This window comes from Ylistrum balloti, unplaced genomic scaffold, assembly GCF_031769215.1.
Source record: "Ylistrum balloti isolate Yb309-2 unplaced genomic scaffold, AGI_CSIRO_Ybal_v1 Utg369592, whole genome shotgun sequence".
Lineage (NCBI taxonomy): Eukaryota > Metazoa > Mollusca > Bivalvia > Pectinida > Pectinidae > Ylistrum > Ylistrum balloti.
Window position 1 is genome coordinate 587,343 of NW_026781877.1, and position 27,279 is coordinate 614,621.

Here is a 27,279-nt window from a genome sequence, read left to right on the forward strand (position 1 = left end):
CACAAGCAATGGTAAGAACTGACAGTATTTCTGATATTGATTTACATTTATTATTAACAGCTAATAGTTGTCTGCTGTTTAAAGAATTATAAAAAAAATCATCACATGTTTTGTTTTTTATTTGTCTATTTCATTATATCTAGGAACATTTATCTTATAGTGATATAGTGACAGCTGTCAGTTGCTCACTTATTATGAGTCCATACTAGTTTATGGAGAAATTACTGAAATTAGCATGTCTATGTGTGCTTGATGATGAAGATAATGATGTTGACTGTGTCTAAGAATCTGCAGCATCCTTATGCATGGAAGTTAAAGTGTGTGAAGAAGCTGATAATGAGGATGTGTGATGCTGCTGTGTGATGCTGCTGATGTTGGTATATATGATGATGTTGAGGTGTGACGATGCTGATTTGGTATGTGATAATGCGGATGTGTAATGCTGCTGAAGTGTGATGATGCTAATGTTGATAGGTGACCATAATGATGCTGATGGTATGTGATGATGCTAATGTGTGACGAGGATGATGATTGTATATGATGACGTTGATGTCAGATGCTGATGTTGTTTGTATATGTAACAATGCTGGAGTGCTAGTATGGCTGCAAGTTATAAATATATGTTTAGAGTGATTGTGTTACATAGTGTCTATGATAGTTAAGATATAGTGTGCAACTCAAAATGCTGTGTGTTTAGTGGTGAAAATGATGCATGACTATACTCTGTAAGTGTGTGACGATGGGAGTTATAGACTGATAGTATATATGAATCTATTTATTCCTCATGTGTTTTTCGATAAATAAAAAATAAACAAATATATATAAATAAATAAAAATAAAATTGATATTATCCCTGTTAATAATTAACATTTAAAATTACTTTTGCTAAATGATTCTCTTGGCATGTTTAAATGGGTTAAAATTTCCCTTGCACCGGTTGCAGTGCGCTTCCATAAAATTCTACAACGATACTACGCGATCTCTAAAAACTACAGCTCAAGCACCATTTCATCAATTAAATAATATTAATATAATACAAAAAGAACTATTACTTACGCATAAGAACTCACCACAGTTCCCCTGTAAGCAATTTCTTTCCGTGAGGTGCGCGTAATACCCGCCATGCTTACATAAAAATAAAATCAAGTAGGAAAGCTCCGTGCGGGGAGGTAACTCTGCACGAACGTCAAAAATATTCTGATATGCTCAGGTAAGTTGAGGAACTTGTGCTGAGCATGCACGTGCCAGGTATTTTGTCAGGTACCCTAGGTGGGGTTGGACAGTACCAGACAGAACTTCGACGGTGGAGGTTGTGTTAGGCTGGGCTCAATGGATTGACAGAGTACTATTGGGAGGGCTGTGTGCCTACTTCCAGATGATGTTGGCTTTTGGGGAGCCTAGGACTGGTGTCTGTCCAGCATGGCAAGTTTATTAGCTGGGTGCTAATGGTTGTGTGCCTGTAAATAGTTTTTCTAAGCTGTGTGTTTGTCCATGACTGTGTGTCTGAAACGGGGATGGGATTTGGGGCAGAGGACGCTACGACACCAACTCAGCCAGGTTCAGTTCATACATATTTATTCAGAAATAGATGAAAACCTGAAACAATACAACACTATATTAGACGGACAGTACATTACGGATTACCATAGGACACAATTTCAACAATACTATAAGATAACAATACCATCACAGATTGGACTTTACATTACATTACAATGCATTACATTACATTATCTTAAAATACTTGAAACTTGAGATTACTGATGACTTTACAGACAGTAGTTTAATTATAGTATTACATGTGTACTATATTAATTACTATGACATGTTACTTTCAACTAACTATATAGATATACCTAATTTGAACTGAACATGAACACTTACTCCATCATTGTGACAGTGTTCTTGAATACAATGTATATGATATGATGGCTATGATGAACAATGGCTTGGCCTAAACAACAAATATAAAAAAGGTTCTTTGAATACAAAGACTACTACAATTACTTCCATAAGATGTACAATACATACATGACTAAATTAGGATTATTTTAAATTCCCAAATTCCTAGAATAAATTAATTACTTTTAAACATTATGGATATTTCAAAATGGCCACAAGCCTGAACACTTTTCACCTGACACACTAGCACAGTGAATCAATTAAAATAAGATATTACAGATATATAAAGTGCACTAGTATAGCACATCATAATTGACTATGTAAATCAGTTACTATTACATTATTAGCATTGAATAAAATTAGACATTAATACATTTAATCAAGTTAAAAGTTCCTACCTCCTGCCTGGTGTCTGTTATCCAGTCAGCACTGAGATACCCCTGTCCAATGCTCATGCCCAGCATGTGCAGTGGGACAGGTAGGGGAAGGGTCACATGACTAGCACACAGGTAAAGGTCACAGAACACCAACATAAACAGAAGCACATGACACTACATTGCTGACAGCTGGACAATAACACAGGACAGTACTAGACACCACGATACTGCACAATCATCATTATTATCATGTTATTACAATTTAATTACAATGCAGAATATACTGTTTATTAATAATATATATATATATCATCATCTGAAAAACCTGGACAGGCTGTCTCTGCCACATGTCCATGGGACTGTAAGCTGTAATTGGGCTGTGTGCCCTCTACTTTGTCCAGGACTGTGCGTCCAAGCGGCCGTGTGCCATGTCTTTGTAAAATAGGACTCTCCTTGGGGCTGTGTGCTATAATTCTGTAGGAGTGTTCCGGATGAAGCTACCTGGGAGTTGATGCGAGTATTATCAAACTGAGTTTGTTAGTAGATATATAATGTATAGATGTATACTAAGTAGATAAAATATATATTGTGTGTTTATTATCCAGTATGGTTTAATATAAGAGCATGTGTAGAATGTCTCTTGGAAGGGATGATTATGCAGTTGTTATATTCTGTATATAAGTAACAGGATACGTTTACGACCCTGTGAACAGGAGCTTGGTATGTTAAATAATGTTAAATTGATTAAATAGACATAAATATATGCACAGAATAGGTATTGTATGTCGCTGGTTGTGCCTTGTAGGTAACCTCGTAATGTGGTACTGAAAATACTTAGGCCCCCTTGGAGAACAGTGTGACTTTGTGTTGACCTTGCCCGGGTTGAGGAGATCATTTATACTGTGACCTCTATAAACGGAAGAGGATGGAGTTCCAATGGTAAACCAGGTTATGAACTGTGTTCACGCAGAAAAGACTTTCACATATCGCGTCATCAATTTTATGTTCCGTGTATAGGTATAGTTTAGCATATCTGAGAATAGGGGCTTAAGGGTCTTTGGGAGCTAAGGTATGAGAGGTAGTGACGTGTGCGACGTGGATATTAGTGTTTTCTGTAAATGTGTTATTTTGTTTGGTTTATAAATAAATGTGTATATTGTTGGCACATCTTAGTTGGTTTACTGGTTTTCACCAATTTGGACATCCTTACATTACCACACCTCGTGACACATATTTGTAAATAAACACCGAATCCTCTACCAACCGTCATTGTGTTGCACTTTCGAGTACATAGGCTGTAGCACTGACGAGATCAGGTCATTTTCTTTTACATGGTAATCTGGTGGTTAACAGAATGGTACATTTCATGACAAAAAATCAGTGGTACGACTAAAGAGAACGAACACCTACACTGGATAAGGCTACTAAGCTGTTGCTATGGAAATATCAAAATATACATCAATATAACGGCAAAGTTGGTACAAAACGGGGACAAACACTACAAGTTTGAGCAAGTAAAATACAGGCTCAATGTTTTGATTTTGCAAGGTAGAAAAAAATATGATATTACGATATACATTTATTGTTTAAAAAGACAATGAAAAAAATATGCCTAACTAAACGTTCACGGGTCAGGTGTCGTATTGAGCTGTATACCTAACGCCATATGTGTATGGCTCACCATGACATCTGTTCTGTGTTTTATGCCTCTTTCCAAGAAAAGACAAATAATTCTTTCAGAATTTTCTCTTCATTGACCTTCACGTACTGTTGCATGTGCTTATTTCAACCAATAAAAAATGTTTAAAGTAAAACCGATAAAAACTGGGATTTTTTCTTCTTATGATATAGCCGTGGTATTATGAGAAATATATTAGATTAATTATTCTACAATGGTATAACTTTTTATGTGATCCTGTAAAGCTTCCGTATTAATGTCTGTCCCGACGAAAGCGTGAGTGATGTTCGGTCTATCTACCATTTCGCTGTAGTTCTCAAAGTATTATCTGATAATTAGGAAAATAGTAGAGGAAAGGTGTCCTTGAATTTCTGGTTTTTCTTTATTGAAGTCCTAGTGGTAAGGTGTGTGAAATAACCATTCTGATACTGTAACACTGGGTATTAGTGAAAAGGTGACCTCCCATTCTGATACTGTAACACTGGGTATTAGTGAAAAGGTGACAGTCCATTCTGATACTGTAACACTGGGTATTAGTGAAAAGGTGACCTCCCATTCTGATACTGTAACACTGGGTATTAGTGAAAAGGTGACCTCCCATTCTGATACTGTAACACTGGGTATTAGTAAAAAGGTGACCTCCCATTCTGATACTGTATCACTGGGTATTAGTGAAAAGGTGACCTCCCATTCTGATACTGTAACACTGGGTATTAGTGAAAAGGTGACCTCCCATTCTGATACTGTAACACTGGGTATTAGTAAAAAGGTGACCTCCCATTCTGATACTGTAACACTGGGTATTAGTAAAAAGGTGACCTCCCATTCTGATACTGTAACACTGGGTATTAGTAAAAAGGTGACCTCCCATTCTGATACTGTAACACTGGGTATTAGTGAAAAGGTGACTGTTCATTCTGATACTGTAACACTGGGTATTAGTGAAAAGGTGACCTCCCATTCTGATACTGTAACACTGGGTATTAGTAAAAAGGTTTCTGTTCATTCTGATACTGTAACACTGGGTATTAGTGAAAAGGTGACCTCCCATTCTGATACTGTAACACTGGGTATTAGCGAAAAGTTGACTGTTAATTCTGATACTGTAACACTGGGTATTAGTGAAAAAGTGACCTCCCATTCTGATACTGTAACACTGGGTATTTCTGAAAAGTTGACCTCCCATTCTGATACTGTAACACTGGGTATTAGTAAAAAAGGTGACCTCACATTCTGATACTATAACACTGGGTATTACTAAAAAGATGACCTCCCATTCTGATACTGTAACACTGGGTATTAATGAGAAGGTGACAGTCCATTATGACACTATAACACTGAGTATTAGTGAAAAGGTGACCTCCCATTCTGAACTGTATCATTGGGTATTAGTGAAAAGGTCACCCCCCATTCTGATACTGTAACACTGGGTATTAGTAAAAAGGTGACCTCCCATTCTGATACTGTATCACTGGGTATTAGTGAAAAGGTGATACTGTAACACTTCCATTCTGATACTGTAACACTGGGTATTAGTGAAAAGGTGACCTCCCATTCTGATACTGTAACACTGGGTATTAGTGAAAAGGTGACCTCCCATTCTGATACTGTAACACTGGGTATTAGTGAAAAGGTGACCTCCCATTCTGATACTGTAACACTGGGTATTAGTGAAAAGGTGACCTCCCATTCTGATACTGTAACACTGGGTATTAGTGAAAAGGTGACCTCCCATTCTGATACTGATACTGTAACACTGGGTACAAGTGAAAAGGTGACCTCCCATTCTGATACTGTAACACTGGGTATTAGTGAAAAGGTGACCTCCCATTCTGATACTGTAACACTGGGTATTAGTGAAAAGGTGACCTCCCATTCTGATACTGTAACACTGGGTATTAGTGAAAAGGTGACCTCCCATTCTGATACTGTAACACTGGGTATTAGTGAAAAGGTGACCTCCCATTCTGATACTGTAACACTGGGTATTAGTGAAAAGGTGACCTCCCATTCTGATACTGTAACACTGGGTATTAGTGAAAAGGTGACTGTTCATTCTGATACTGTAACACTGGGTATTAGTGAAAAGGTGACCTCCCATTCTGATACTGTAACACTGGGTATTAGTGAAAAGGTGACCTCCCATTCTGATACTGTAACACTGGGTATTAGTGAAAAGGTGACCTCCCATTCTGATACTGTAACACTGGGTATTAGTGAAAAGGTGACCTCCCATTCTGATACTGTAACACTGGGTATTAGTGAAAAGGTGACCTCCCATTCTGATACTGTAACACTGGGTATTAGTGAAAAGATGACCTCCCATTCTGATTCTGTAACACTAGGTATTAGTGAAAAGATGACAGTCCATTCTGATCCTGTAACACTGGGTATTAGTGAAAAGGTGACTGTTCATTCTGATACTGTAACACTGGGTATTAGTGAAAAGGTGACCTCCCATTCTGATACTGTAACACTGAAAAGGTGACCTCCCATTCTGATACTGTAACACTGGGTATTAGTGAAAAGTTGACTGTTCATTCTGATACTGTAACACTGGGTATTAGTGAAAAGGTGACCTCCCATTCTGATACTGTAACACTGGGTATTAGTGAAAAGTTGACTGTTCATTCTGATACTGTAACACTGGGTATTAGTGAAAAGGTGACCTCCCATTCTGATACTGTAACACTGGGTATTAGTAAAAAGGTGACCTCCCATTCTGATACTGTAACACTGGGTATTAGTAAAAAGGTGACTGTTCATTCTGATACTGTAACACTGGGTATTAGTAAAAAGGTGACCTCCCATTCTGATACTGTAACACTGGGTATTAGTGAAAAGGTGACCTCCCATTCTGATACTGTAACACTGGGTATTAGTAAAAAGGTGACCTCCCAATACACACTTAGGCCTAAAAAGCATTCTGATATAACACTGGGTATTAGTGTGGTCCCATTCTGATACTGTAAATAGGGTCTAATCAAAATATCAAGCCTACGATTTGGCCACACTTGTTGACAGATATCTTGTTCCAAACTACCAATGTAAACAATAAACATTGTTACCTGAACATTTGTCAGCACAATCTGCTTTGGGTAATGCGCAATTCACTGCACCTGATACGTTTAACAATGAAAGCTGCATAATAGGCATTACGTTGTTCGATAACCTTTTGACCTCTCATACAACGTACCATGATAACCATATACCTGCTGCAAACAATACTGTTAATATGTAACATCTAATATACACAGTCGATTACAGCTTTGTATTTACAATGTAAAACAGATTGATGATAAATAATTATATACTTAATTAAATCTATTATCTCCTTTTCAGGTACCCGATAATCCCCACAAAGTTACAATTTCCTTTCTGACTGTATGATATTTTAGACGATTCATTGTCGAGACGAAAAGAGATGTTCATTTAAGGTATACATATATAATGTATACACCATCCATGAGTGACCGTACATTAATGCTGGTCACATGTGTCACTTTGTAAACAAAACACTATTACGAGTGTATATCTAACTTTTCAGTCTGTATTTGATATATAAGGGTCCAACCTATTCTTAGTTGTACTCTGATGTATTTAGAAAATAGACTAAACCTTACCTATACACTTATCTAAACACACATCCTAAATTTATATCAACGCCAATAAAATCGCATATTTGTTCAATAGAATCGCACAGCGCGCGCACAAATGTGCATTAACAGTTTTCCTACCGGCGCTTATCACACATCGTGACACATTGCGACATTCCAGTTCAGTATTAGTGACAACACACCCTAATGAAGTCATCACAATAATAGTGTAGGATGCACTATGAGGTCAGTATCAGTGACAACACACCCTAATGTAGTCATCACAATAATAGTGTAAGATACACTATGTGGTCAGTATCAGTGACAACACACCCCAATGTAGTCATCACAATAATAGTGTAAGATACACTATGTGGTCAGTATCAGTGACAACACACCCCAATGTAGTCATCACGATAATCGTGTAAGATGCACTATGTGGTCAGTAGCAGTGACAGCACAACACAATGTAGTCATGACGTAATGGCAGAAGATGTTTTTTTCTCAATTCGTTTGGTATCATAAAGCTTAAGATATCTATTATATTATAAACGTATCTTGTTGGTAAACTCGATAAAAGTTTTATGTATCATGTTTTTTTTCCAACTCTGTGTCAGTATGTCTGGACAGATGAAAATGCTTGACTTTTAGACAATATACCGTTTTACGAGTAAAATCTTTATCATAAAGTGACACTTTTTCCAACAGTTATAAGACGACGGTAGTTCTGGTTTCACTATGGATTTTAATATAATTTATATATCAATAACATTCAATAGAAATACACATATTTTTGCAGCTGATTTTACAATAGTGAGATACATTTTAACACGAGTTAAGAAAAAGCAACAGTGTGTATTTGAACAATACTGCTGAGAGCGTCTCTTAACACAATATAATTTAACAGTGTAGTCCAGTTGTTTCTGCCCTTCCTTATAATCTAATCTGAAAATTTGGTTATATATGGTTCTCCGTGCTTAGAATTGGTTGAGAGGATTTTCTTGGAATCAATTACTGACAAAAGACGTCTCCCAAGTTTAAAAAAAATTAGACTTTTAGCATGATGGACGACTCCTATAATGACGAAACAATAGTATGATACAGCTAAATTCAATGTTATACTCTGGAATGTTTAAATCGGGGAATGGGTGACTTATGTGTATTTTATACAGTTGTTTGGTCATTTGGCAGAGTACATAGACATATTGTATTGTATTGAGAGAGAGTGGCTTAAATTTTGGATATAGAACAGAAGATGAATATTAGATTAAGTACTAGCATTTGATAGGTCTTCTGTGAGAGCAGTGCTGTTTGAACTACTTTATTTTTCAATGTTTTACCTGGGCACATGTTTAACGTTAAATTGTTTTGCCTCTTGTATTAATTCGACTATCGAAAGAAATGATATAAAAACAACAAGAAAATACCAACCTGTCAACAAAATCACAATCCAAAATCAAATTAAATAAAACTAGGCCAAAATATGAACAAAAGAAAAATTTACACGGAGACTTCTGAAACAGTTCAAGGAGAATAAGACCAGGTGTTCCAGAAGGGTCCTTTGCTTCATCACCACCATGTAAATCTTGACCTATCCAAATAGGCAATATCACGTTCCCAAATGAGAACAAGATATACAACAACGGAATCAACAGGTAAACTAACGGACATTAAGCTCGTCTAGCTTCATATCACACAAAGAAATATGATATTTTTCAATGAGATCATTATGACACTGTAAAACTTCCTCAAATCTCTCATAACCTACTCATCTCGAAATCCTGTGTTATGAGTTTGACAGTTGTGAAAATTAATCATAGGAAGTGGCAGGGTCAGGTCGATATTTTGGCTGGAATGGTCAATATGTAGGACCTAAGAACAATCTATATAAACTAAAACGAAAAAGAAACGCCGTGTAACCTAAAAAGATTCTTTTAAATGATATAATTTAATGTTACATTATTTCATTCATTTTTGTATACAATTTCATCTGTTTGGAACCATTTGTTGAAGGTTCTATCGATTATCAATGCTAATTATGCCAAAAATATCCCCCTTTTAGCGATGACCCTACTTGTATTGCGCAACACGGCCGGACATTTCAGTATATTGTGTTTTCTCCATGCGCAGCTGTCGCAGCCCTGATTCTTCTACGCATGGAATTCATCAGGGTGTTAACCCTTGCAATGGGGATGTTATTCCATTCTTCATGCAAGGCACGTGTGAGCTGGACCAGATTAGTGGGGGCATTTGGACGTCTCCTAACTCTCCTATCCAATTCGTCCCACAAATGCTCAATTGGGAGACAAATCTGGACTGAATGCTGGCCAATCGATTGGGATTACGTTATTGTTGGCAAGAAATTGCTGACAAACTCTAGCGACATGGGGCCGGGCATTGTCTTGCTGGAATATCGGGTTCCGTGCGACGCACTCGTCGGTGTAACGTTCCCCTCGACGTCGATATAAACGACGTCGCCCGTCCGAACGGTAGAGAGTGAACCGGGATTCGTCAGTGAAGAATACCCGTCTCCATTGCCTCATAGGAAAATTTCTGGGCGAGTGTGCTTGTAACCAAGCCAATCGGCGTTGGCGACGCGCAGGAGTTAGGGGCAGACCAACATAGGGACGTCGGGCTCTTAGGCCATTGACGCGTAATCGGTTTCGAACCGTATCAGGATGAATATGGCGGTTATGACTGCCTATAGTGTTATTTGCAGTTTCGGTAGCTGTGAGATGGCGATTACGTAAGTGAGAAAGTCTTATAAACCGATCCTGATGTGGCGTCGTGACGCGCGGACGTCCACTTCGCGGTCGGTCGATGACCCTCCCCGTCACTCGCACACGTTGGACAAGACGTTGAATTGTCCGAATATGCACACCAAAATGTGCAGCAGCCTGAAGTTGGCCCTGACCCTGCAAAAGCATTCCTATAGCCTGTCCCCCCTGGACTTCCATCAATCGTGGCATGGATGTAAATTGCTTAATTCGAATCAAAATCAATCCGAATACTTGAACAGTATCAAATAGACTGAAAATTTCCATTGGCGAACTCAATGACCTTCCCCTGCACGAAATTCTTGTATTTTGGCACGTGCCTCGCACGGAGCGCGGAGGTCAGGTATTGTGTGATTTTAAACACGTGTACCCAGTGACCGCCACAGGCACTCGAGGCCAGGATATTATTTTTTAAACATTGATTTTTGTTTTAGCACTCATGACTGACGTTATTTAAACGAAATATCAGCAGAATTCAAGTTTATGTGCCGGTTGACAAATCCGAGGTCCACGGTCATTAAAAATAGTATTAGGCCAGGATATTATTTTTTAAACATTGATTTTTGTTTTAGCACTCATGACTGACGTTATTTAAACGAAATATCAGCATAATTCAAGTTTATGTGCCGGTCAACCAGCACATAAACTTGAATTCTGCTGATATTTCGTTTAAATAACGTCAGTCATGAGTGCTAAAACAAAAATCAATGTTTAAAAAATAATATCCTGGCCTCGAGTGCCTGTGGTGACCGCGAACAACACATCAACCTGACCGAGTGTCATTATTCTAGGCCAAGCAATAAATCATTTGTAGTATATTTAGTGTACCCGGCGTTTCTTTTTCGTGTTAGTATATATCTGTATTATCTAGTAATGGTTATTCTGTATTTCCTTTTATTGTGCTTATCAATGTTAGCCTGAGAATCACAAACAAACAGGATGTTTACACACGAGTTACTGAAAATCGTGAATCTACTCGTGATATAAAGGAAACATTTCAATAATTCGTGGAAATGTTACAAATTCGTCACACAATATCTTCCTTGTTTGGAAACTTGTTTATCATGTAAAAGTGAGTAAGATAAGATGTTTGATGATCTACTTATCAGGTGCTTGGCTCTGTCAGGAGGTATTGGTGGTATGTTTCCCTGTTACACAAAAACTCGCCTGCTTATATCTGTCCACTTCAGCATATAATTGTTATCGTAAGTATAAGTGTACTGATCACGATACAAATGCTGATCGACCCTACACGGATGACATTGTATATGTTTCATAGTCAAACGTGTAAGTGGGTTTAATCGGTAAATTATGTAATTGTAGACTTACAATACAGCATTTGATATCAGTAGATTATATTTAAAACATAAGTAGTTCGAAATAGAGAAAAAGTCAGTTTATTAAGGATATATCTATTTCAACACCTGTTATGTATTCTCAAACTTGTATGAAATTATCATATAAGTGTTGAAGACACAAGCAATGATACTTAGGCTTGTTGTTGAGTAGAATATACTTGTATGAAAAATATGACAGAATTAGTGATTAAGTTTGCAAACTAAACTCCAAAAAACATCAAATATTCAGTGACATTTCATGCTTATAATTACAAATTCTAATAAATCGTTTAATATATCCCCTTCTGGGTTTTGATATGCATTTTAACGAATTTAGATTTTTCCAAGTTTACTCTTTATTTATAACGATTTAGACCCTTAGCATAATTGACGAAGCCTTTAATGACGAAACAGCTGTGTGATACAATTGTAACACAACAAGGCGTGAACTCTTGCTTCATATTTGATAACATAGTTTATCAACAGCATCAAAGTTCTATATACAAACGCATCGTGATCGTATAGTGTCTTCTGTTACAATGGCCTAGTACTCTCTGTAAGTTAATCAAGTACAACTTTCTAATGTCTGACATTACTGGCCTCTTGGCGTCGTCTGTCCCGAGGCACCATCATAGGCACTCAGGGTTTCTCATCACAGCCCAACTCTTAGCTGGTAGTGATAACTCCCCAACTCCCAACTCGTACCTTACTCGACTCTCCTCTTACTGTTACTCTTCTCCACTCCCCCCTCTGTACTATAAAACCCTGTCTTTTATCCTCTCTGTAAACTAGATGTATCCAATCACTAACTGCCCCGTGTGTCGGGTACCTGATTATCTTGTGTTAGTGTTTACCTGAGATCCTTATGGTATAATTCCAATCTGTTCGGTAATTCTCTCTTCCAGCTTGTACCTCCCCTATCAATAGTCTACCGGCAAGACTATTGATAATGTGAGATAGCACAGCCGTAACGTTAATCCTCCCCCACGATAACATTGCCCTATTCCCGAACATAAATATACAGGTTTCTAACATAGCATTACTTCTAAAACCAAATAACCCCAATAATTATTAGAAGTCAATTAGTCCACTACATAATCAGTTAAATGCCCATGACTTTGTTACAACAATTTAATGCAAACAAAACAGCTGTGTGATACAGTTTAATGCATATTATCAATGGAAACAATGATACATTCCTTCAGTGAATGCAATATATGAAATATCGCTTTAAATGAAACAGGAAATTCTAAAAAAAAAAAAAGAACACATTTACATTTCAAATGTCTTTCTACGACGTGTTACTTAAACGAAGATAGAAACCCAACAGCTTATATACTTTATTAATGAATGTTCATAGAAAACACTAGATTTCTGTTTCAGAAGAAATATATTTATTGGAATATATATGTACATCATTTAGATTTAAGCATATATTTGAGCAAATACAAAGTAAAGCTTTGACAGTATAAGGTAGAATTTCTGCTTCAATAACATATTATTATGCAAAAAATGAAATAATGTTATAACATAATTACCAAAAATCCAGTAACGGAGAAAAATAAACTCAATTAATGTATGGGGAATATTGAAGTATTCGAAATCATAAACCAATGCAAATCAAAGAGCTCGTTCGAAAATATTTCCAATGCATTTTCTTCAACTTTATTCAATTTGTTTCCATTATAGAATGTCTATCTGGTTTAAATATCAGAAGACAGATAGATAAATGATCTGTTTTAAACTTTATCAACTCAGCAGTAAACAAGGAAGATAAAACTGGATATTGAAATATTTGGGATTAAAACAGTCGATCTATGGAAATGTATAGATCGGTAAGGTTTAAAGTTGACGAGGCTAAGACGAGACTGTCAGTCTGAGGAAATACAGATGGGTCAGTCAGGTTTACAGAGGAGGTGACGAAATCAAGACTGCTGGTCTACAATGATAAAAGGGTCAGTCAGGTTTACAGAGGAGGTGACGAAGTCGAGACTCGGCCTACAAGAATATAGAGGGTCACTCAGATTTACAGAGGAGGTGACGAAATCAAGACTGCTGGTCTACAATGATAAAAGGGTCAGTCAGGTTTACAGAGGAGGGGGCGAAGTCGAGACTCGGCCTACAAGAATATAGAGGGTCACTCAGATTTACAGAGGAGGTGACGAAATCAAGACTGCTGGTCTACAATGATAAAAGGGTCAGTCAGGTTTACAGAGGAGGGGGCGAAGTCGAGACTCGGCCTACAAGAATATAGAGGGTCACTCAGATTTACAGAGGAGGTGACGAAATCAAGACTGCTGGTCTACAATGATAAAAGGGTCAGTCAGATTTACAGAGGAGGGGGCGAAGTCGAGACTCGGCCTACATGAATAAAAAGGGTCAGTTAGGTTTACAAAGGAGGGGGCGAAGTCGAGACTCGGCCTACAAGAATATAGAAGGCCAGTCAGATTTACAGAGGAGGGCGCGAAGTCAAGACTCGGCCTACTTGAATAAAGAGGGCCAGTCAGATTTACAGAGGAGGGGGCGTAGTCGAGACTCGGCCTACTTGAATAAAGAGGGTCAGTCAGATTTACAGAGGAGGGGATGTAGTTGAGACTTGGTTTACATGAATAAAAAGGGCCAGTCAGATTTACAGAGGAGGGGGCGAAGTAGAGACTCGGCCTACAAGAATATAGAGGGCCAGTCAGATTTACAGAGGAGGGGGCGAAGTCGAGACTCGGCCTACATGAATAAAGAGAGCCAGTCAGATTTACAGAGGAGGGGGCGTAGCTGAGACTTGGTTTACATGAATAAAAAGGGTCAGTCAGGTTTACAGAGGAGGGGACAAAGTCGAGACTCAGTCTACATGAATAAAAAGGGTCAGTCAGTTTTGCAGAGGAGGGGGCGAAGTTGAGACTCGGCCTACACAAATAAAAAGGGTCAGTCAGGTTTACAGAGGAGGGGGCGAAGTCGAGACTCGGCCTACATGAATAAAAAGGATCAGTCAGATTTACAGAGGAGGGGGCGAAGTCGAGACTCTTGGTCTAAAGATGTGTAGACATACAGATGCCCAGTCTGTTGCATTATGAAGATAACACTCATGTTAATCAATACCTTCCTTAATACATTCACCGACATGCTCTTCCAGATCCGTGAGGGATCGCGCCGTGGATCTCTGGTATTAATGTCATGATATACCAGATACATACGGGATCGTGCCCTGATGTCTGATACTAATCTCACAATAACTGATTCGTGACGAGTCACGCTCTTGATCTCTGGTACTAATTATATGCTCTACCATCAGAGATCACGCCCTTGACCTCTGGGACTAATCTTAAGCTACACCAGATCCATCAGGAATCGCGTCCATGACCTCTGGTACAAATGTCATGCCCTACCAAATCCATCAGGGATCGCGCCCTGCATCTCTCAAATAAAGATCTTACAATAGTAGTAAAATATTTTGCTTTCAGACTTTGACGTTTTGGGTAATATTTTATTTACGATTAACGTTATTTCGAGTTTTTTGGAAAAATTTTAAAGAAATAAAAGCGTTCATGATCTCAGAAGTTTTATAAACATGCAACAGGTAGGGTTACATTGGTAGCATATCGTTATATGTGTAAGTTGAAAAAAAGATCCATTTTAAATCAACATTAATTCTGAACAATCAAGACAATAAATCTCAGTTGTCAATTATATACTATTATTAGAGCAATAAACTTTTAGGGTAAAAAAAAAGAATGAAACAAAAATAACATCAAAGAAGGTATCAATTGAACGTAAACAGGTAGGGTCACATGTAAACAATTGAACGTAAACAGGTAGGGTCACATGTAAACAATTGAACGTAAACAGGTAGGGTCACATGTAAACAATTGAACGTAAACAGGTAGGGTCACATGTAAACAATTGAACGCAAACATGTAAAGTCACATGCATAGAAATGAACGCCAACAGGTAGGGACACATACAGACAAATGAACGCAAAGTGGTAAGGTCACACTCAGAAAATTGAACGCCAACAGGTAGGGCGACGAGCGGACAACTGAACGCTAACAGGTTTTGCCACAAGCAAACAACTGAACGCAAACATGTAAAGTCACATGCATAGAAATAAATGCCAACATATAGGGTCACAAACAAACAGTTGAACGGCAACAGGTAGGGTTTTACTCAGACAACTGAAATCCCTAATATAAGGTCATATACAGATATTTGAACACCAACAGGTAGGGTTTTACTCAGATTACTGAACACCAACAGGTAGGGTTTTACTCAGATAACCAAACACCAACAGGTAGGGTTTTACTCAGATAACCAAACACCAACAGGTAGGGTTTTACTCAGATAACTGAACACCAACAGGTAGGGTTTTACTCAGATTACTGAACACCAACAGGTAGGGTTTTACTCAGACAAATGAAATCCATGATATAGGGTCATATACAGATATTTGAACACCAACAGGTAGGGTTTTACTCAGATAACTGAACACCAACAGGCAGGGTTTTACTCAGTATACTGAACACCAACAGGTAGGGTTTTACTCAGATTACTGAACACCAACAGGTAGGGTTTTACTCAGACAACTGAAATCCCTAATATAAGGTCATATACAGATATTTGAACACCAACAGGTAGGGTTTTACTCAGATTACTGAACACCAACAGGTAGGGTTTTACTCAGATAACTGAACACCAACAGGTAGGGTTACACTCAGACAAATGAAATCCATAATTACTCAGATAACTGAACACCAACAGGTAGGGTTTTACTCAGATTACTGAACACCAACAGGTAGGGTTACACTCAGACAAATGAAATCCATGATATAGGGTCATATGCAGATAACTGAACACCAACAGGTAGGGTTTTACTCAGATTACTGAACACCAACAGGTAGGGTTGATATACACTCAGAGGGTTTTCAGATAACTGAACACCAACAGGAAGGTTTTCACTCAGACAAATGAACTCCTTGATATAGGGTCATATACAGATAACTGAACACCAACAGGTACTCAGACTGAACACCAACAGGTAGGGTTTTAAGCCAGATATAGGGAACACCAACAGGTAGGGTTTTACTCAGATTACTGAACACCAACAGGTAGGGTTACACTCAGACAACTGAAAGCCATAATATAAGGTCATATGCAGATAACTGAACACCAACAGGTAGGGTTACACTCAGACAAATGAAATCCATGATATAAGGTCATATGCAGATAACTGAACACCAACAGGTAGGGTTTTACTCAGATTACTGAACACCAACAGGTAGGGTTACACTCAGACAAATGAAATCCATAATATAGGGTCATATGCAGATAACTGAACACCAACAGGTAGGGTTACACTCAGATAACTGAACACCAACAGGTAGGGTTTTACTCAGATAACTGAACACCAACAGGTAGGGTTTTACTCAGATAACTGAACACCAACAGGTAGGGTTACACTCAGACAAATGAAATCCATGATATAGGGTCATATACAGATAACTGAACACCAACAGGTAGGGTTACACTCAGACAAATGAAATCCATGATATAGGGTCATATACAGATAACTGAACACCAACAGGTAGGGTTTTACTCAGATTACTGAACACCAACAGGTAGGGTTTTACTCAGATAACTGAACACCAACAGGTAGGGTTACACTCAGATTACTGAACACCAACAGGTAGGGTTACACTCAGACAAATGAAATCCATGATATAGGGTCATATGCAGATAACTGAACACCAACAGGTAGGGTTACACTCAGACAAATGAAATCCATAATATAGGGTCATATACAGATAACTGAACACCAACAGGTAGGGTTTTACTCAGATTACTGAACACCAACAGGTAGGGTTACACTCAGACAAATGAAATCCATAATATAGGGTCATATACAGATATTTGAACACCAACAGGTAGGGTCAATTATTGGATATAACTTAGAAGGAAAGTTTATGACACTCATTTGACTGGTGATATACAATAACACACACATTTATAACCTTTTGCTTAACATTTTAAAACGAAATATTAAAAAGCAGAATTATACCTATCTTATCCTCTTTTCTGTTTAACAACTATAACAAAAAGTTAAAATCTATTACAGCAATCTGAGGATTCAACAAAAAGTAAATGATTCCAGTATACAGTACGTTTTCTTATTGTTACATGATGCACTTGTGTCTGATATTCTTGGAACCCATTCCACATATAATTCATCTAGGTGACAATGTTCTAGTGGCGAAATTCTAACCCCACAGTTTTTATTGTTTGGCGAAATTGGAATAATAGTAATCATCACCGGAGCCGCTGAACATCTTTTCAATATCTTCCCTTATTTCTTGGAAAGTCGGCCGTTCTGTAGGTTTCATTTTCCACGAATTTTGCATGATCTTGTAATGGCTGAAATAGAATATGGTGTTTATTTTAGGAAGATGCTTGCGGAAACGAAATATGAAATCTGTATACTACGTCATAATCTGAATTCAAAGTCCAGTGCTCTATTTAGTCATGGAATTTTGACAAAATATGATATTCAGACGCTTTGAGTAATGAGAATTTATATCTGTAGAAATGAAATGAATTTAAATAAGAATTAACTTACGTGTCATCACAGAATTCAGGTCGGCCAAGTCTCTCTCCTCTCTTAAGGGCACGGGACAGGTCTGCCGATCTAATCTTAGGATAGGGGGTTTCTCCTGTAATATATATTTCATCAAGGCCATATTTGGTGCCTGCATGTCCACAGTAACAAATCGTTATATTTGCGTTTTACGCAGGCACTGTTACTTTAACTCCAGTTTGCTAAACCTTTTCTCGATGCTGTAAATGTGTGGAAAACATTTTTTGCTGTTTGCCAATACAAGTATATCCCTTTTTTGATCGGATCGCACATTCACGACAAAGTGTTATTTGTTTTAATGTTTTACGAATGGAACCTGAGAACAACTTGATAATATAATCATACTCAAAATGTATAGAAAAGAATATATTTATCCAGTAACATAGAAATAAACAGGACAGGTGTTACGAAGAATATTTCAGTGAATGAAAAAAATCTTTTACCAAATGAAAAGATCTCCCACATGACGATACCGTTTGACCAGACATCAGATTTCTCCGTCGCCTTATTTTTGCTGGAGCTAAGGCATTCCGGAGCTATCCACTTAACCGGAATGCGTTCCTGGAAAAAATAGAACGTTTTTAATGTGACTGTATATTTACTTGAACTTTGATGGAAATATCATTTAGTTTCATACTGGCAAGAATTTATGATATGGAGACTAAATATACGCTTTACAAAGCTTATAATTATATAAACATTTTATAACTTAATGAAGAATTATTTTCTTACGAATCGCTACGCATTAAAGCTTGCGTGGCGTGACATCATCAACAGATAATTCGCGCACCATTCAGTCGCTTAAAAATTGTTCATGAGAGGACCCATCATATTCCTTATGAAAATGTATAGTGTAAGACAGTGGACGGAGGGGCTCCGAAAACATATACTTGGCAGGTGGTTAGTTAACATCATTAGTTAGAACCAGTACTGTGGAATTATAGCGAGTAGCGATTTTTTAAAGGGATGACTGGATGAAATGCAACATGATTGGTACTCCTAGGTGATCCTTGTTATCTAGATTTCCATGTATTCAAAAAACTTTTTCGGCATCAATATTGTAAGTAATTTTAATATTTATATTATTGTAGTCCTTTTTTGTTAACATTATGGAATGACTGCGATCTATACACATTAGATGTATGTTTGTAGAATAATGAACGATTCCATTCGTAACGAAAGGTGTCTCGATAGACCCGCTGCAAGGAGGTGTGTTGCAATAGACTCCTTCAATCATTATCAGGTGGGCGGAGCTAGATATATTTTCATCAAGAAATGAAAACGATGAATTGGAAAGCATAATTTTGAGTGCAAACAACAAAATATAACTTATTTATAGGTAATTATTACAACTCTATAGCTGCACGATATCTACAGAAGTAAACGTTTACATCAAACATTACAGAAGATTGATGGGGAAAATGCGAACTAAGTCACCAAAATATAAAGCTACATTGAACTAGAATAAATATTTAGATAAAAAGTAGATAAAAAAACCAAACAAAAACCCAAATAGAAATACATCTATATACAAACTTTCTTGTCGCCGTCTTCTTCGTCATCCCCATGGCGTGGACCAAAACCGGCAATCTTGGGCTCTAGTTTATCAGTTAACAAGACGTTTCTCGCTGCCAGGCGCATATGAATTATCTGTCGGAAAGCCATCCATTAAAGTTTTGGTAGAGTCATTCCAAACTGATAACATGTAGTATTTAAACTTTACCTTAACCTTTCAGAACACAATATAAGAGTGAAGGGAGTATACATTCTTTTGCATGAAAGAATATCACAATTATGTTCAGGAAATACTCATCTCGCGAGTATTGTACCGATTATTGTAAAAGTATACTTAGTAAGTTGCACCTAATATACTTTGACGCAATAAGACTACACTTTCTATATCGCGATGTCACAGATAAGACTTCACTTTCTATATCGCGATATCACAGATAAGACTTCACTTGTTCTATAGCGATGTCACAGATAAGACAACACTTGTTCTATCGCGATGTCACAGATAAGACAACACTTGTTCTATCGCGATGTCACAGATCAGACTACACTTGTTCTATCGCGATGTCACAGATAAGACTAAACTTTTTCTAACGCGATGTCACAGATAAGACTACACTTGTTCTATCGCGATGTCACATATAAGACTACACTTGTTCTATCACGATGTCACATATAAGACTACACTTGTTCTATCGTGATGTCACAGATAAGACTACACTTGATATATCGCGATGTCACAGATAAGACAACACTTGGTATATCGCGATGTCACAGATAAGACAACACTTGGTATATCGCGATGTCACAGATAAGACAACACTTGGTATATCGCGATGTCACAGATAAGACTAAACTTTTTCTAACGCGATGTCACAGATAAGACTACACTTGTTCTATCACGATGTCACATATAAGACTACACTTGTTCTATCGTGATGTCACATATAAGACTACACTTGTTCTATCGCGATGTCACAGATAAGACTACACTTGGTATATCGCGATGTCACAGATACTGTTCTAACGCGATGTCACAGATAAGACAACACTTGTTCTATCGCGATGTCACAGATAAGACTACACTTGTTCTATCGCGATGTCACAGATAAGACTACACTTGGTATATCGCGATGTCACAGATAAGACAACACTTGGTATATCGCGATGTCACAGATAAGACAACACTTGGTATATCGCGATGTCACAGATAAGACTAAACTTTTTCTAACGCGATGTCACAGATAAGACTACACTTGTTCTATCACGATGTCACATATAAGACTACACTTGTTCTATCGCGATGTCACAGATAAGACAACAATTGTTCTATCGCGATGTCACAGATAAAACTACACTTGTTATACTGCGATGTCACAGATAAGACAACACTTGTTCTATCGCGATGTCACAGATAAGACAACACTTGGTATATCGCGATGTCACAGATAAGACTACACTTGGTATATCGCGATGTCGCAGATAAGACTACAGCTGTTCTATCACGATGTCACATATAAGACTACACTTGTTCTATCGTGATGTCACATATAAGACTACACTTGTTCTATCGCGATGTCACAGATAAAACTACACTTGGTATATCGCGATGTCACAGATAAGACTACAGCTGTTCTAACGCGATGTCACAGATAAGACTACACTTGATATATCGCGATGTCACAGATAAGACAACACTTGGTATATCGCGATGTCACAGATAAGACTACACTTGGTATATCGCGATGTCACAGATAAGACTACACTTGTTCTATCGCGATGTCACAGATAAGACTACACTTGTTCTATCGCGATGTCACAGATATCGCGATGTCACAGATAAGACTAAACTTTTCTATCGCGATGTCACAGATAAGACTACACTTGTTCTATCACGATGTCACATATAAGACTACACTTGTTCTATCGTGATGTCACATATAAGACTACACTTGTTCTATCGCGATGTCACAGATAAGACTACACTTGTTCTATCGCGATGTCACAGATAAGACTACACTTGTTCTATCACGATGTCACATATAAGACTACACTTGTTCTATCGTGATGTCACATATAAGACTACACTTGTTCTATCGCGATGTCACAGATAAAACTACACTTGTTCTATCGCGATGTCACAGATAAGACTACACTTGTTCTATCGCGATGTCACAGATAAAATACACTTGTTCTATCGCGATGTCACAGATAAGACTACACTTGGTATATCGCGATGTCGCAGATAAGACTACAGCTGTTCTATCACGAGGTCACATATAAGACTACACTATCATTCACCTTTTTTTTTCTTTAAAATGTAAAAAGTAGTAGATGAACAGTTACGTCGCAATTATTCATTTTCGTTATCAAAAAATACATTTAAATTGCAAATATATCATTAGTTATATACCTCTCGACTGGCGAGATACTCCATTCCCTGTATAATGGAATAAACAAACCGGAAGAGGAAATCAATGCTAGAGTCAGATGGGCGATCTTTGTTATTTGTGAGCCAGTCTTTCACCGAGCCGTAACCACAGCGCTCCAATACCATAACTGGTCCCACTGGAATAAAGAGTAAGCGATTTCAGCAAAAGACACTTGATATAATAAGTTAAGACTAAATAATGCTTGTAGTTGTTACAATATCACTAGAAACTTTACTATTTACCCACGATTTGTAGGCAGCTTCCTTAAATACATGCGTAACTTATCTTAATCAATATTATATCAAATCCGACACACATCATTTTCGTTATTCTCATATTGGCGAGAAATTATCTGCAGACGTATTTTAAACCTTCACCAGGTACCATATGTAAAAGATAAATACGATATAACATATATCCTTCGTTTAACAATCTACCAGTCTTTTTCTGATATTTAATTCAAATGACCATACTCTTATCATCACTGATGATTGCTCCGATCATTTCTAGGATGCATGAATGCCGTCCAACCTTTGTGCCGAAGAAGTTTATCTTTGCAGCCATCAAGACCGAGTCTTCTTCGGTGTAATTGTCTAGAGAACATAAAATATATCTTCTTCACGTAATATTGATTTCTTACAGAATTCGTGCACCTTCATTACCTCATACGTAATATTTTATCAAAACATAAAACATCAGAGGGTTATGAAAACAATGACAACCATTTTGTATTCAAAGTTACCAAATATTTGATATTCAGACTCGTTAATAGATTTGTCATGAAACATTAAATGTTATAAAAGTGTTTTTCTCCGACGCATCAGTATCAGTTAAATAACACCATAGATTCTCGATAATAAAGTACTGATTGTAACAAACCTTTCAACGTTTTCGCAACCACTTTCATCAATTGCCCACGTTGAATGAGATCGGCCTCATATATCTTTGCAAACTTTCCAACGGAAATCAAATTGTTGATTGTCAAATCTGCTGGATGAATGTCCCACTCAGGGGGTTGTTCGTAAGTCTGATGGCCATACATATATATGTCATCCTGATCAAATCCCCCTGTCTACATAAACAATAGTTAAGTAAGTCTGGTGACCATACATATATATGTCATCCTCATCAACCCCCTGTCTACATAAACAATAGTTAAGTAAGTCTGGTGACCATACATATATATGTCATCCTGATCAAATCCCCCTGTCTGCATAAACAATAGTTAAGTAAGCCTGGTGACCATACATATATATGTCATCCTCATCAACCCTCTGTCTACATAGACAATAGTTAAGTAAGTTTGGTGACCATACATATATATGTCATCCTGATCAAATCCCCCTGTCTGCATAAACAATAGTTAAGTAAGTCTGGTGACCATACATATATATGTCATCCTCATCAACCCTCTGTCTACATAGACAATAGTTAAGTAAGTCTGGTGACCATACATATATATGTCATCCTCATCAACCCCCTGTCTACATAGACAATAGTTAAGTAAGTCTGGTGACCATACATATATATGTCATCCTGATCAAATCCCCCTGTCTACATAGACAATAGTTAAGTAAGTCTGGTGACCATACATATATATATGTCATCCTCATCAACCCTATGTCTACATAGACAATAGTTATGTAAGTCTGGTGACCATACATATATATGTCATCCTCATCAACCCTCTGTCTACATAGACAATAGTTAAGTAAGTCTGGTGACCATACATATATATGTCATCCATCAACCCATGTCTACATAAACAATATAGTAAGTCTGGTGACCATACCTCATAAACAACCATACCATCCTCATCAACCCTCTGTCTACATAGACAATAGTTAAGTAAGTTTGGTGACCATACATATATATGTCATCCTCATACATACATCAACCCTCTGTCTACATAGACAATAGTTATGTAAGTCTGGTGACCATACATATATATGTCATCCTCATCAACCCTCTGTCTACATAGACAATAGTTAAGTAAGTCTGGTGACCATACATATATATGTCATCCTCATCAACCCCCTGTCTACATAGACAATAGTTATGTAAGTCTGGTGACCATACATATATATGTCATCCTCATCAACCCCCTGTCTACATAGACAATAGTTATGTAAGTCTGGTGACCATACATATATATGTCATCCTCATCAACCCTCTGTCTACATAGACAATAGTTAAGTAAGTCTGGTGACCATACATATATATGTCATCCTCATCAACCCTCTGTCTACATAGACAATAGTTATGTAAGTCTGGTGACCATACATATATATGTCATCCTCATCAACCCTCTGTCAATCGACCCCTAGGTTCAAAATTTCTAGATGGATGAAACAACTGTATGGCACAGTTTAACTCATTGCTTATCACAACTAAATATAACTAAATTGGTATTAAAAGGTGAAATTAACTTGTATGTTGTTTGTACAACTTTCTAACTGATACTGAATGATCATGTACCTTGTAGCTGTTTAGTACATCAAAGTTGTGCCCTCGACGGACAGACTGACGAATATTACGCATGGTATCTTGGCTCCGTTCTTTCACTAATTGCAAACGCCCAGTCTTGTGCAATATTAGCCCAGCGATTATAATAACGAGAACAAGGACGGCACCTGTTGAGAACATATAATACGCTTATTCCCTCTCTCCTGATATATATATATTTACAAAAAAAAAACCAAACAAACAAACAAATATGTTTCCATCTTTTGAAAATTGAAAAATAAAGAAATAAAATCATTTGGAAAATAATTGTGATTATTTCTAATTCTCTAAAAATAAAACGGGACCTTCTTGCAATGTTGTCTTTCAAATCAATCGAACAGTATGACAAGACAGTTTGGGCCTACAGGTGAAATTTGATTTAAACAATAAATAAGGTGGTCCACTGTCAGCCAATTTTTTTCTGATCAGGTCCTCCCAAAAAAATATATATACAAAACAAAATGACTTTGCATATTCATTCACACAAGTATTTGATTTGCTTCATGCAGATACAAGAATGAAAATGTGTTGATTTTTTTCCTGTCGAGGAAGCAAAATAAAAAAAAAACTTACATATAGCAATCCCGGATATTCCCCCAGCTGTGAGTGCTCCGGAGTCTACAATTTGCGTTTTAAACTTCCTCGCACCTGATTTATAAAAAAATAGATAGTATTACAATCTTGAGAATTCCTCGCAAATGATTTATATCTTTTAACATATAGTAATAAGATCTTCAATTTCCTAGCACCTGATTTATAAATTAACAGTTAGTAATAAGATCTTGAGAAATTCCTCGCATCTGATTTAAGTATTAGAAGATAGCGTTAAGATCTTGAACTATTTCCACATACCTGACTTATAGATTGATAAATGGTATTAAAATAACCATTTTTTCAAAGTAGTGGTTCGTGAAGTTTTAACACATAATGTTTGATTAAGCAAATTAATAGTGCTGTTAAAAAAATGTTGTTTGAATATCTACTTCGTGGATGGAGTTACTGGATACTCACAAAAGTCCATGCCACGGAGGTCCTGAATGTTCTCAATCTGCAAAACATTTTGTAACAAGTTGAACTTAATATCATTTTTTAAAAATGGTAAACAAATGTTTACTACTTATATTAATCCCTCTCGTTGGCCCGGATGAAAGTGCGTGAAGGGTCTTCCTGTGGGAGGAAACCAGAGTACTCGGGGAAAACCCACACGAAATCGAACTTCGAACGACTAGGTGAAAGACAACTGCGCAATCCGACCGTCCAGTTAATTTATTGAAAAAAAACCTCAGAAATTGATATTAATAAGATTTCATAGTTAATTAGGATGTCTTCAACCGTTGTAAGTAATAACGTAGTGCCAACAAAATATAACAAATAAAACTACAATAAACTCATCATATATCGAGTTCGAGTAAAACATAAACTTTCTCGTTATAACCGAAACAGACGAATTATATACATTTATAAGTGGATGTTTAACTAGTAAATAGGCCTCGGTTAGATAAACATTAGAGGATGACCGTGTTGATTTTATCTCTACACACATATGATTAATGACGTATAACGACAGTACGGACAAGCAGGGTTGGTTGCAGGTTGCAGGGGCAGGTTGCCTCGAAAATTTGACAATTCACTTGTCCGTACTGTTGCTATTACTTCATTGATCATATATCTATCCCAGTAATACGCATCCAACGAACATTTGTTTGTTCGGATCCAGTACCACTATTGAACTATACCGTCAACATTACGTAGTAGATTCTATATATAGAAGATCCACTACCACTATTGGACCATACCGTCGATATTACGTACTAGATTATATATATAGAAGATCCAGTACCAATATTTGATCATACCGTCGATATTACGTACTAGTTAACATAATTATTAGGGCTTTCCACTAACTGGTGAAAAGACCTATTGTTTTTGTTATGTTTCTTATTCTTATTATTCTTCTTCCAATTTTGTGGGTTCGTAATCTTTTAAATTGTAAAAGCTAGACATACTGTCTAGTCACCTGTTTTTAGATACATATATGAAGTTGTCGATGCCGTTTTTTTAAGTAGGTCAAAAATCCAATATGGCCGCCATGACGTCATAAGTTAAAAACTTAAAAACGGCAATATCTGGAAAACCATTGATTGTACAGAGTTTGTACAATATTATTATTTGTAAAGAATTTCCATATCTAACTTTTTTCCATGCCATATTAATACAAAATATGTCAAATAAAAAAGCTCGCTGTGGGGTAAAAATTTCAAAATTTGATTTTTTTTTTTTTTTTTTTTGTCAATTTTGAATTTTCTTGAAATTTTCTTCTTCAGATCGATTCAGAATGTCCTTCCAATAAATTTAGTGTTTTCAGTTCTTCTGAAACGTTTGCCATTTCCGCTGTACGCGAAAATTTTCTTTGATCTTTGAAAAATGCCGACAAAAAGGAAAAACTCGTTCTAGATCAATATTGATGGGCTATATTTTATCAAATTGATACTGAGAAGATTTCCCCAGATGTCTTCTACCATTAAGTGACATTTACAAATTCAT

General features: G+C 37.1%; 1 protein-coding gene across 1 annotated transcript in view; it reads right to left on the reverse strand.

Annotated features, from left to right (window-relative positions):
- Positions 1-16,729: 16,729 nt before the first annotated feature.
- LOC132544858 (uncharacterized) overlaps positions 16,730-27,279 on the reverse strand; it is a 31,676-nt gene continuing 21,126 nt past the window's right edge. The window contains exons 14-23 of the mRNA XM_060208510.1: positions 25,747-25,783; positions 25,309-25,383; positions 24,709-24,863; positions 23,110-23,302; positions 22,704-22,823; positions 22,212-22,366; positions 19,823-19,936; positions 18,730-18,847; positions 18,269-18,362; positions 16,730-18,066 (exon numbers count right to left, since the gene is read on the reverse strand). Of these exons, the coding sequence (XP_060064493.1) occupies positions 17,928-18,066; positions 18,269-18,362; positions 18,730-18,847; positions 19,823-19,936; positions 22,212-22,366; positions 22,704-22,823; positions 23,110-23,302; positions 24,709-24,863; positions 25,309-25,383; positions 25,747-25,783 (1,200 nt within the window). The 3' untranslated portion in view covers positions 16,730-17,927. The remainder of the gene's footprint in view (positions 18,067-18,268; positions 18,363-18,729; positions 18,848-19,822; positions 19,937-22,211; positions 22,367-22,703; positions 22,824-23,109; positions 23,303-24,708; positions 24,864-25,308; positions 25,384-25,746; positions 25,784-27,279) is intronic.